The following is a 12,910-nucleotide window of genomic DNA, read 5'->3' as shown; positions in this document are numbered from 1 at the left end:
TAGGCAAGCTAAACTTCATTGCCAGATGTTCAAGACCAGACATTGCTGTTAGCTGTAATTTGCTAAGCAGACAAGTCAACAATCCTAGTGTCAAGGATTGGAAAGCTCTGAAACGCATAGCGCGGTATTTGAAAGGCACTATGCATTACAGACTGAGATTTAACAATCAGAAGTCTGGTGGTCTTGAGATATTTGCAGATGCAAGTTTTGGAAGTGACACTACAGACAGGAAAAGTACGTCTGGAGTTTGCTACATGTACAATCAAGGTCTGTTTGATTGGTCATGCAAGAAGCAAACAACAGTTAGTTTAAGTACTTGTGAAGCCGAACTGAATGCACTATCGTATTCACTTAAGGATTGTGAATGGTTAGTACAATTGTGCAAAGATATGAAAATTCCTGTCAAATGTCCAATCCAGGTTTACCAGGACAACAAAGCATGTTTGGCTTTGCTGAAGTCTGAAGGTTGTAAGCAAAGCACGAAGCACTTGCAATTAAAGTTGCAGCATGCTAGGGAATGTATTCAGAAGGGACTCGTAACGGTGTCCTATATGCCAGGTAATGAAATTCCTGCTGATGTATTGTCCAAGATTGTATCAAGGGATCAACACTGTACCTATGTGCAGAAGTTGGGTTTGTACTGATATTGTACGAACACGCTGCCCAGTGATGTTCACAGAAAGGGGGAGGATGTTGGTTTCTGCTTTCCTTCACTGTGCAGCGAAAGGGCTTGTCACGAGACAGGTGTTTACATTCCACAGTCTGTACTGTTGGAGTTTCTCACGGGAAAGGGAGACTGGATGTGACGTACACTGGTTTCCTGTTTTTTCACTTTGTGATTCTCTCCGAGCTGTCGAGGAGAGAGGATGCATTTTCTGCTCCGGCAGAGGCAAGATGTCTTTCTGTAATATACCAGCTTTGAACTGTAAATAAAGCAATATAGAGTATGCAGCACGTACTCCTCATCCTTCCGCTGGGCACGGGACTCTGCTTTAAACCAACACCCTCATCATCCTCATCCCCTGACCCATCTCAAGGTGGCTTCCCTTGCATTCCTTCCTCCCTTTTGTTACTGCCACAACCCTGCTAGGTTTGCAAAGCAGAGGGTGGTCAAGGCCATAGGAGCGGTTCCGGGGAGTGAGGAGGCCTCCTGAGCTGCTGGGGCCAACCGTTCACTCAGGACCTGCTGTGAACCAAAATCTTCCGTCGTCCATTATGCGAGGGGACCCTCCGGGGAGGTACGGTGCTTCGACTTTACGCAATTACTATGCCAAGGGGAAATCCGTGGGCTTCCAGGCCCAGCCCCAAACTCGACTCGGTCGCAGCCCTTCCTCCCTCGTATCTGGGCACAGGATCGCAGTCAAAGTCCCGAAGGGAAAAGGCGGATGAACTCCACCTGCCTTATAAAGGAGTGCAAAGCAAGAAAAGGGTGAAAGAGAGCCCAGCCCCAGTTAGGTGGGCATCAGGTGAGAAGTGACAAAGGCAGCTGGATCCGGCCCATCAGTGGCGTACGGAGGCGGGGACGGCACGCTCCGGGTGACATCCTGACGGGGGCTGACATCGCCGCGGGCAGCTAGCCCCGCCCCCAGGGGCTGCGGGATGTGGGACTGGCCGGCTGGCTGGACAGGCGATCTTTGGAACTGCCTGCGCATTGACCGACTGCAGCCTCCCTCGCCACTTGCTTCCCGGCGCCTGCTAAAACCGTTTCCGTTTAGGCAAAGCCTGTCCAAAGCTGACACAAGGTGTAATCTATTTTTAGCCTCTTGCTTGCTTAAACTTTTGCACAGTCTAAAATCCACCTTATACTTTTTTCATCCTCGTTTGGGGATTGTTTTGTTTTGCTTTTTCAGAGTTGGCCGGTGGCATAAATTTGACGGGGTCTCTCCCCTCTCGAGGCTTCCAGAAACCGGCATTCGGAAACGTTTCCTGCCTCAGACTGCGGAGGACAGAGCTGAGCCCCCCATAGCCCCCCCCGAATATGCCCAACCCTCTTTTAAAGCCCCCCAGGCTAGTGGCCCCGGCTGCCTCTCCTGGGAGGGAGTTCCGCAGTTTAACCCTGCGCTTTCTGCTTCGCCCTCTCAGTTTGGGCAGCTGGAGCAAAATCCGGTGGCGCTGGCGGGTCTCCTTCAGCGGCAGGCGGGGCCACCGCGAGTGAGGCTGGACGCCACGGCCGCCAACCTCCGGGTGGAGAGGGAGTCTGGCGCGGGGCTGCAGGTGCCCTGGGAGGGGCTCGTGGAGCAGCCCCCGGCCGGCCTGAAGGAGGACCCGGCCCTCAACGACGTCCACTTCTGCAGCTGCTGCTGCTTAGGGGCCTGCGGGGGTGGGGGGCACGCGGGGAGGTGGAAATGGGACTGCAACTCTTGCGTTAAAAGGTTGCTTCTCTGTTTCATCTCACAGAGTTTATTGAAAGGTCTCGGGGGGGGACCCCACAATTAAACAGCTGGTGATTCCTTCCTTGCTGGGAGCTGGACTGGATGACCCCTGGAGTGCCCTTTCCATATCTCTACATTTCTTGGATTCTGTGACGTTGGAAGGTGGTGGCCTCACCTTCGCTGGAGGTTTTTAAATAGGTTTGTCATAGATGCTCCAGCTGTGATTTCTACATTGCAGGGGTTGGACTAGATGACCCTCAGGGTCCCTCCTAACTTTACTGTTCTGTGATGCATTGGGGATTTTAAAGCAGTGCCCAGGTGGCTATCTGTCAAACTGAGTGGAGATTGCTGCACTGCGCGGGGGGGGGGGGCTAGACACCCCGCGGGGTCCTTTCCCCACCTCTACAAGTCTAAAGGTCCTAAATTTCCTCAAGGTCCGCCTGTGGCAGGTTCTGAGTCATGTCACAACCTGCACAGCCCCCACAGAACCGCAGTCCCAGCCCAGATTGCGCAGGCCAGTCGCCTGAAATGCCAAACCCGGTTCCTATTTACTTTCCCCTTATCTCTGCACAGAGAGTTTGTCTTCCGCCCAGCAGCCCTTTCTTTCGCTGGGCAGAAATTTCATTGGTGCGGCCCCTTCAAAAGGCATTGTGGTGTGTTTGGGGACAGATATAGCTGCTGGGAAATGTGGGGGTGGCCTGGGGGGCGCCATCCTGCCCCCCCGGGCAAGGCAGTGCAGCACCTGCGGGCGACATGACCCATCCTTGAAAATTTCCTTCTTGAGAAAACAGTGGGCGGAAAACCCCATGAGGTCATGGAGGAGGAAGCGAGAGGAGGAGGAGTGGGGGGGGGGGGGCATGCTGGATTCCCCAGACCTGACTCACGAGGAAGCTTTGCAAACCGAGAAGTGAAAGCAGACTGTGGCCTTCCGGGTTCTGCTTTCGACTTCAAAGTGAGCACGCAGAGAGCAAGCGAAGATCATGAGGGCAGAATCCTCCTTTGTGCAAAATTATTTAATTTTTTAACCATTTCTATTTACATATTCTTATGACATATCATTTGGTCTTCTGGCCCTCGGAAGGTCGAGGCTGAGAGGAGACATGGAAGGTGGAGCAAGCTGGTTTTCTCCTGCTCTGGAGGGTAGGACTCGAACTCATGGCTTCAAGTTGCAAGAAAGGAGAGTCCCACTAAACCTTTCCCACTAAGAACTTTCTGACAGCAAGAGCTGTTCAACAGAGAAATGGTCTCCCTCAGGAGATGGTGGACACTCCCTCCTTTTAGCCAGAGGTCGGGTGGACATCTGTCATGGATACTGTAGCGAAGATTCTTGAATTGCAGGGGGTTGGACTAGATGACCCCCAGGGTCCCTCCCAACTCTACAGTTTCTGTGCTTCTGTACAAAAATAAGGGGGCAGAGGGAAAGGCACACGGGTAAAGTGCAAACGAGGGGGGGGGACTTTGGGGGTTTGGCTGCCAGACACACACCCCTAAAAAGCCTTTTGAGAACAGGAGGTAGATTTTCAAGGGACACCTTTTGCACACAACGGGATTCCAGTATCTACATTTCCCACTCTCCCCCCTTGGCTCAAAGTCCTTTCATGCCCCCCCCCCCCAACTCTTGGAACAAAGTGATGCAGCAGACTTGCTGGAAATTCTGGCAAAATCTGCCCCCTGTTTACTCCAGCGGCCACCAGGCTGGCTTCAGGTCTTCTCGTGATGATGCGGCAGGTGTATTTGCTCCTCTGTTGAAAGGGGAAAGAGGGATTCATTAGGACAATTCGAGTTGCAGTCCACAACCTCTGGAGAGCGCCAGGTTGCCAAAGGCTGTTCTGTGGGGGGGGAGCAGAGGAGACTTCCCACCGCCCCCCTCCTTGCCCACCTGGGTCGCCGAGAGGAATGAGGGTCGCCTGCCGCTGCCGGCGTCTCCTGCGGCACACCACGATGGTGGCAATGGCCACGGCAACCAGGGTGACAGCCAGCAAAGAAAGCACGACTGTTGGTGAGCCCCCCCTTTCTGTCGTCTGGGGGGCCTGGCTAGCGGGCCCGGCTGCCCAGGGATCTGCAAGGCAAACAAAGAATTTTGAAGCACAGTCGAGGGACTTTAAAGAGGGTGGGAAGTCCCTTTCCAGGTGCCCCAGTCCTCCCAGCACCACACACTCACCGTGGCCGAGTGGCGCAGCACTTCTGGTTGACATGGGGGGCTGTGTTGCATCCTTGGGGACCTCTGGAGCTGGATGCGTGGCAGGGGTCTCGTCGAGGACCCCCACTGAGGTCTCATCAAGGACCCTCAGCGAGACCGTGGGGGACTGAGCTGAGAGGGGGGCTTGGGAGGTGGAGGGCTTGGGTGCAGAGGTGAGGGCCGGCTTGGGAGGCGCAGGACTTGGACTCAGCATCACAACACCCTTTTCTGTGGGAGAGAGAAATGCACACTGAGACTGCTGGGGGGCAGGAAAACAGGCCATTCACAGGCTCATAGGATTGAGGGTCCTCTAGCCCAGCCTCCTGCAATAATAATACAGTTGAACCCTGGAATTTGAACGGAATCCGTTCCGGAAGTCCATTTGACTCCCAAAGCATTCCAAAACCAAAGCACGGCTTCTGATTGGCTGCAGGAAGCTCCCGCAGCCAATCAGAAGTCCCGCCAGACATTTGGCTTCCAAAAGAATGTTCAAAAACCGGAACAGTCACTTCCGGGTGTGCGGCATCCGGGACCCAAAACGTTCGGGAACTAAGCTGTTCCAAAACCAAGGTACGACTGTAATGGTTATTTTATTATTTATATGTTGCTCATCTGCGGGTTGCCCCAAACACTCTGGGCGGCTCCCAACAAAATATTATTATTAGTAGTAGTAGTAATAATAATAATAATAATAATAATAATAATAATAATAAATTTTATTTATATCCCACCCTCCCCAGCCAAAGCCGGGCTCAGGGCGGCTAACAACAATAAAATAGTACAACATTCTAAAAACATTTCATTATAAAATTAATTAAACTCAAAATGATGGCAACCATTAGGCTAAAGTTCTGTGAGGCTTACCAAAGGAGGGGGTCAGTCTGTGCCCTGGCCAAAGGCCTGGTGGAACAGCTCCATCTTGCAGGCCCTGCAGAAAGATGTCAAGTCCCACAGGGCCCTGGTCTCTTGGGACAGAGCGTTCCACCAGATCGGGGCCACGGCCGAGAAAGCCCTGGCTCTGGTTGAGGCCAGCCTGACCTCCCTGTGGCCCAGGATCTCCAAGATGTTTTTGTTTGAAGACCGTAAGGTCCTCCGTGGGGCAGACCAGGAGAGGCGGTCCCGTAGGTACGAGGGTCCTAGGCCACATAGGGCTTTAAAGCACGAAAGCCTTGAAACATTAAAAACCTCCCATTAGAAGAAGAGGTTTTTAATGCTTCCAGGTGTCTTCTCGTGGAGGGATCGTGGCTGACGGTTCCCTGATGGGGGGCTGCGCAAATTCTGTCTGAAAGCCTCCACCTTCCCAATAAGCCCTTTCCAGAGTCCAGTTGGCTGATGCCCTCAGAAAGTTCAGCCAGAATCTCTGTGAGGGAGGCTGGGCTGAGAGAGGCAGGGACTGGGCACCACCTTGCGAGCTTCGTGGCTGCCAAGTGGGGATTCGATCTCGGGTCTCTCCCAGGTCCCTGCCTGACCACTAGGCCCCTTCACTTCTCGCCAGCCAGAGCACCCCCAAACCTTTTTTTGCTCTTTTTCACTCACCTTTTTCAGGGAATTCTTTCATCAGTGCTTGGACCCAGTCGCTGCTCTTTAAGCCGAGGTAACAGTCTCCTTGGGGGAACGTGAACCTGCCGAGGAAAAGGACGGAATGGAGCGGAGGGATGGAGGTGGAGAGCCAGGTGGCTGGCAGAGACGTAACGGAGCCGCCGAAGGATGGCAGGCAGGGAAAAGTCCCTTGTTCCAGGCTGGCGAGGGTGTTGGGAGGGTGGCCTACTTACTTGACTAAGTCCATGCAGGTTTCCCAGTTTTTCATCCGCCCAGGGTATTTGCTTAATTTCCCCTGCTTTTTGGAGTGTTTCTGGCAGGAGCCACAAGTCCCAGCAGCTGCTCCCTCATTCCCTAGAGCTGTGGAAAGAGAAGAGCAGAGCTTCAGGAAAGAGTGGAGAGCGGAGAGGGCCGTTTTGGCCCACAATGAATGAGGAAGAGAAGGAGGAGAAGCAGGCAAGGGCCGAGTTCTCTTTGCCCTGGGCCCAGCAAAGGGGGCTTGCTTTTGGGGTGGGGTTATGCTTAATTCCTAAAGGGAACAAGGTTTGGTCAGCGTAGAACACCTTTGCAGTGGCTGCCCATTTGCAACCGGGCCGTTCAAGGTGCTGCTGTTAGCATAAAGGTAAAGGGACCCCTGACCGTTAGGTCCAGTCGTGTCCGACTCTGGGGTTGCAGCGCTCATCTCGCTTTACTGGCCGAGGGAGCCGGCGTACAGCTTCCGGGTCATGTGGCCAGCAGGACTAAGCCGCTTCTGGCAAACCAGAGCAGCGCACGGAAACACCCTTAAAAGTTTGGGACCAGTTTACCCATGAGAACACTTTGCCCCTTCAATTGGTGGAACTGGCACTGCTGCAGATGCCACACAAGGCCTGTTCCACATTTACAAGAACCTGATCTTTTAGTACGGCCTGCCCTTTGGAACTCCCTGCCACTTGATATGAAACAGGCGCCTTCCCTGTGTTCTTTTTGGCACCTGCTGAAAGTATTCTTGTTTATGCAAGCCTAACCCAGATGCTCAGAAAGCTGATGTAATTTTGACGATGGTTATGTTAAAACGTATGCAGGATTTGAAGTGCAGCAACAGAGGAGAAATTGTAGTTTAATAATTTAGAATTAATACATATAATGGATAAAATATAAGTAATATAGCAGCTTTATAAGTTAACAAAAGGATCCCATGGGTGACCAGTCAAAGGATATGAGAGATTTGTTCGGATTGTACTGTAAAGGAATTGGTAAAATTTGAAATAATAATAATAATAAATATTATTAAAAGAAGAAAGTCGAGGTAATTCTGATTTGTTTTAGTATTTTAACTTTTGTATGCTTTAAAGGTGATGACAAATCTAGACAAGCAGAGACATCACCTTGCCGACAAAGGTCCGTATAATTAAAGCCATGGTTTTCCCAGTAGTGATGTATGGAAGTGAGAGCTGGACCATAAAGAAGGCTGATCGCCGAAGAATTGATGCCTTTGAATTCTGGTGCTGGAGGAGACTCTTGAGAGTCCCATGGACTGCAAGAAGATCAAACATATCCATTCTTAAGGAAATCAGCCCTGAGTGCTCACTGGAAGGACAGATCCTGAAGCTGAGGCTCCAAGACTTTGGCCGCCTCATGAGAAGAGAAGACTCCCTGGAAAAGACCCTGATGTTGGGAAAGATGGAGGGCACAAGGAGAAGGGGACGAGATGGTGGGACAGTGTTCTCGAAGCTCCCAGCATAAGGGAGGCAGTGGAAGACAGGAGGGCCTGGTGTGCTCTGGTCCAGGGGGTCACGAAGAGGCGGACACGACTAAACGACTAAACAACAACATGTTTTAAAGGAGGGTTGTGATCTTTTTTTGTTAACCACTTTGAGGTTTTCCATAATCATTTCATACATTGTATGAAATAATAAGAATAATAATGCTGCACAATCCTGTGTTCAGTATCAGTTGTCCCTGCAAAAGCTTCAGGGCAAAAGGATGCAGGGCTTTTTTCCACCCAGAACTCTCTGGAACTCAGTTTCAGGGCCTCTCGGATGGGCGCCATTATCCATTATAAGAGAACAAGGGAGGTGTTAATGGTGAGTTCTGGCACCTCTTTTCCTACAAAAACAGCACTGGATAGATTGCTCCATTTCCACTTTCGAAAGACTGTAATTTGTCATTCCAAAACTGGGGAGAACTTTCCTCCCTGTTTTTGCGCTGGAGCACAAGGGAGCCTCCCCACCCCAAGATGGCACTAAAGCAGGAACATGGAGGGAGCGGTACACAATGGCCCACAAAGTGAAATGACACGTGTGAACCCACCACCAATACACTGAGATGGCATTGATGGTGTGTTGCCTAGTTAACCGGTGGAACTCCCTTCCACAAGAGGCAGCAACGACCGCCAACCCAGATGACTTTGAAAAAGGATTAGACAAATTCATGGCCCCAAAGGGGACCCATCTCACCTAGCATCCTGTCCCCTGAGTATCCAAATGCCCCCCCCAAAAAAACTTAGGAATCTAGATAGACTGCTTCTGGGCCTGGAGGTTCCTTAAGTCTAGGAGAAGAGCCTGACCGCTGGATCCAGCTCAGCCTCCTCTTCCTCCAGTGGCCAACCAACCAACCATACATAAATAATTTTAGTTCTATGTCTCCTTTCCACAGTTCAATCCATGCTCAAGGCGGCTTCCAACATGAAAGAAACCGTCACAAATGTAGCCATGAATGAGAAATCAAAAGTTTAAAAAATGCAAAGCCAAACTGAGCAACTTCCACATAAATCACAGCAAAGTCTAACCCAAAGATACAACACAAAGAGAGTCCTTTTGACTATCAGTAACAGCAACGATCGCTGGCCCCCACAGAAACCTCCAAAGCAAGACCCCGGCCTCAGCTTTTGTAGCTGGAGTCAGTCGATTAAGGAAGCGAACACCCAGAAACTGGCAGGGCTCCTCTTTTGTTCTCCTTGGACTTCTGTTGCAGCAAAAGTAGCAAAGGCTTGAGGAATGTGGAAGTGTTGCTGTTTCCCCAGAGGCAGAAAAATAAAGCAGAAACGCTGGCATGGGTTTTAATTTGTTAACTTTCTGTGGGCCTTAAGGCACTGTATTTCTCTCTCTTGATTTTGTTGTTTCATTTCCCCCCCTTTTTTCAACAATCAAGCTGTGCACGCATTTTATGAAGCAAAAATAAACAGTGATTTCCAGCACATCAAAACATTAAATTAAACAAATTAGAATAAAATTTGGCCAAGGCACAGTCTGACCCCCTCCTTTGGTAATCCTCACAGAACTCTAGCCCAATGGTTGCCATTAATTTGATTTTGAATTGATTTTAAAATGAATTGATTTTAGAATGCTATTTTACTTTTATTGTTGTTAGCCACTCTGAGCCAGACTTCAGCTGGGGAGGGTGGAATATAAATAAAATTATTTTATTATTATTATTAAAAGAAATTCAAGCTTCCAGGAAAATATTTCAGATCCTTCTCTAAAGGGCATTTTACTTTCCCCATATTTATTTACCTATTCAGTTTTTAGAGCTGCCTCCTAGCCAAAGGACTCTAGGAAGCCAGTGTGGGGCGGCGGTGAGAGTGGCAGATGAGGACCTGGGAGATCAAGGTTCAAACCCGCACTCAGCCCTGGGTGGAGTAAAACACAGCCTCCTCACCTCCCTCGCAGGGTCGTTGTAGAGATTAACTGGGGGGGGGGGTGAACTGCGTCTTCCTTGGAGGAAAAGGAGGGGTATCAATGCAATGGATCAGCTCTTCTGCTGACCTGCTTAAGACAGCTGGAGGGGCCAGCCGGACGGAGATGTCCACTGCCAACCTGGCATCCAGAGATCTGTCTCCATGTGGTCACAGATGGACCCTCAACAGTCGCAAGATGTGCCTGGCGCCTGGCTGATTCCTAACACAGGTGAGAAGAGTCTGGCTGCTGGATCAGGCCAAAGGTCCACTCAGCCCAACATCATCCTGGACTGACCAGACACCCCAGAGCGGAGCCCACAGGAAGGCTCCAAGCATGACAGGAACATTATACAGGACTTGGTCAATTTTGAATTTGCTTTTCGTTAGTAACACTTTGCGTATTTTGCATTTGTAGTGGCACTGCTTTGTATTTTACAGTTGCACCAGACATTAACCAAAAAGGATCACTCTCCCCACTAGTGGGCCCCAGAAACCGGTCTGAGGAAGCCTCTGTCCGTGGGGGCAGAGCAGGGCCACCACTGACCACGCGGGTCCAGCCGCCGTGCAGAGGGAGGGAAGCAAGATAGAAACCTGGTAGGTAACTAAACACATCACAGCCTTTCCTGCTGGGAAGTTGTGATCCAAAACATCGGGCGGGTTGTGTTTTTCTTTTTTGGGGGGGCAGGAGGCTTCCCTAAACTAACAACAGATTTATTGTAGCCGAAACCCCCATAGGGCTGAGAGCCTGGCAAAGTGGGGGGGGGGGTGTCTTGCCCCAAGGACCCTGTTCAGCCTTCTAGGTGCCACCCAAGGGAGCTCCAGGAAGGGGTCCAAGAGGGGGAGTGGCTCCTCCAGCACAGAAGGGGGGGGGGGGCTTTTGCAATAGCTGCTCCGAACGCCTCCGTTAAGAACATCAGAAAAGCCTTGTTGGCTCAGTCCCGTGTCCCTTCTAGTCCAGCCCCCTGTCCCCACAGGGGCCACTTTCCCCCCCCCCCCCGCTCCGGTTTCCAGAGACTGGCATTCAGAAGCAGGAGGCAGAGCAGCCCTCAGTCGCCCCCTCCTCCTCCCTGAATTTGCCCACCCTTCTTGAGAGCCATCCCGCAGGGGAACTCTGCGCTGCCTGAATCCGGCTTTTCTCTCCCCCGTCCCCGGAGTCCCGCGCCCTCCCCGCCCCGCTCCCCGTCCAGCCCCCTCCCGGAGCCCCGCGCAGCCCTCGGGCGTCCCAGAGGCGGCCCCCAGCCCGTCCCACCCGGCCCGCGGGCGCCTTACCTGGCCCCGCCAGGAGGAACGCCAGCAAGAGGGGCAGCCGCCACCCCATGCTTCTGCTTCTGCCTCGAAAACGAAAGGGACCCGGCGGTGGGGCGGCGCACTGGGACTTTCCGGTGCCCGGAGGCGGAGGCCGAGCGCAGCCCAGCCCGGAAGCCTCTCCCTCGAGCCCGCCGCGGGCAGCGGGAAACTCCCCAGGAAGAGGGAGCCCACTGGCCCAGCTTCACTAGCCTCGCTATTTCCCGGGGTGGGGGGTTCATCTCCCACATTTGGGATCCCTTTGAGTGCCCCTCGATTTATTACCCCCCCCCCCCCGTCTAGGATGAGGAGAGAAGCGGGGAGAGGTTCTCTCCATCCACACCGGGCGAACATGGATAAACGTCCATCTGATGGAAAGTCCGTCTCTGTCATGTGCCCCCCCCCCGCCCCTCCTTCCTTTCTATTCAACTTGAAGCGAGAGACTCGAGGAGCTTCAAATCCTGTCCTCTCGCCTCTCGGAAGATGCTTCAGTGCTGCCATCGACTGGCTGACATCCGATGAGAACATCGGAAGAGTCCTGCAGCCGCTGGATCGGGCCCCACAGGGGTCACCTATAACTCTCCCCTCCTCCATGAATGTCTCTCATCTTCTTTTATGGCTACCACGGCCTCCTGCACAGCAGCCAACTCATAGGTCCCTTTGCGCCACCAAGAAAAATATTTGAGGGGGCCAGGCTGGATTGAGCTTCACTTTGTTGGCTCTCATCCAGTCCATTACTGAGGCAAGACTCTGGTCCAGCACTTCCACTGCCTCACTTGCAGATGTGAAGGAGAAATAGAGCTGACCATGTACTCCAAACCTCCAGATATCCCCACCCTTGGTTTCACGTAGATGTTAAACAACATGGGGGACAGGACTGAGCCCTGTGGAACCCCACATGGAAGGCTCCATGGGGCTGAAAAGCATTTGCCAAGCATCCCCCTCTGGGAATAACCATCCAAGTAGGACCAGATCCACTGCAAAGCAGTCCCACCCAGCCCTAGTTCAGACAATGGTTGATGGTATTGAAAGCCACTGAGAGGTTGAGGAGAATTAACAGGGACGTGTTTCCCTGTCTGTCTCTTTCAAGTGTTACGGTAAAATCTGGGTGCGGGGCTACTCTGCCACCCAGCTCGTCGGACTAAATCCGCAGGTCCCTGCGGAGGAAAATGAGCTCAGCCGGAGACAGGAGCAAGCAGCAGAAGATCCAAGTTTATTGCGCAACAGGTTCAAGGCGAGATTGAACAGCGGGAAAGGGGTGACATGAACTTTTAAAACTTCCCTCCATGTCCCAGAATACAGTGCAAAATATATCCCAGTTACATCATGAGTACATTAAGGAGAGGTTGGGTTACACGGATTACATCATGAATACATTAAAGAGAGGTTGGGTTACACCGGATTAACATATAGAGGAGGGAGGGGGAATATGCAGAGCTGGAGATATGCACAGATAAGCACTTCCTGAGTACCGGTGATGAGAAGACAACGGTCCATGTATGTATAGTCTGCCACCTGGCATTGCCCAGAGGAAAGGCTTGGCAGAGCGATTTGACCAGATTAGGGTCTTCCTGAGTACGTGACACCTCGCTCGAGGGATCATGGAGGCAGGGGAGGTGTCATGGAGTCCTGACGAGACTGAGCCGATCGGCACCAAAAGCAAGGAAATCGGAGTTGTGGTTGATTTTATATGAATTTCTAAAGATTTTTAGTCTTTTTTAGTCCATTTTATATTGGTAATTGAAGTCGGAAACAAAATAGATACATTGTAGCAAGATTTGACACTTTTATGAGTTCACAAGTTTCGGTTCCATTGTCCTCCCAGCAGGGAGCCGTCAGCAGCTTGTCAAGAGGTTAAATGAGGGGTGCAGGAGCTCG

At 51.8% G+C, this 12,910-nt stretch overlaps 1 protein-coding gene across 1 annotated transcript; it reads right to left on the bottom strand.

Moving 5' to 3' along the window:
* Positions 1 to 3,367: 3,367 nt before the first annotated feature.
* On the bottom strand, positions 3,368 to 11,162 carry LOC308461053 (uncharacterized protein). The gene is made up of 6 exons (XM_080977639.1): positions 11,018 to 11,162; positions 6,324 to 6,450; positions 6,088 to 6,173; positions 4,534 to 4,779; positions 4,252 to 4,431; positions 3,368 to 4,114 (listed from the first exon to the last, which is right to left on the bottom strand). The coding sequence occupies exons 1-6, from the start codon at positions 11,064 to 11,066 to the stop codon at positions 4,074 to 4,076; spliced, it is 729 nt and encodes a 242-aa protein (XP_080833765.1). The 5' UTR covers positions 11,067 to 11,162; the 3' UTR covers positions 3,368 to 4,073.
* Between the last annotated feature and the right edge of the window lie 1,748 nt (positions 11,163 to 12,910).

Source organism: Podarcis pityusensis (genome assembly GCF_964106645.2).
Source record: "Podarcis pityusensis genome assembly, chromosome: 13".
Classification (NCBI taxonomy): domain Eukaryota; kingdom Metazoa; phylum Chordata; class Lepidosauria; order Squamata; family Lacertidae; genus Podarcis; species Podarcis pityusensis.
Note: the sequence above shows the minus strand (reverse complement) of the source record. Positions and strands in the feature narration are given on the sequence as shown.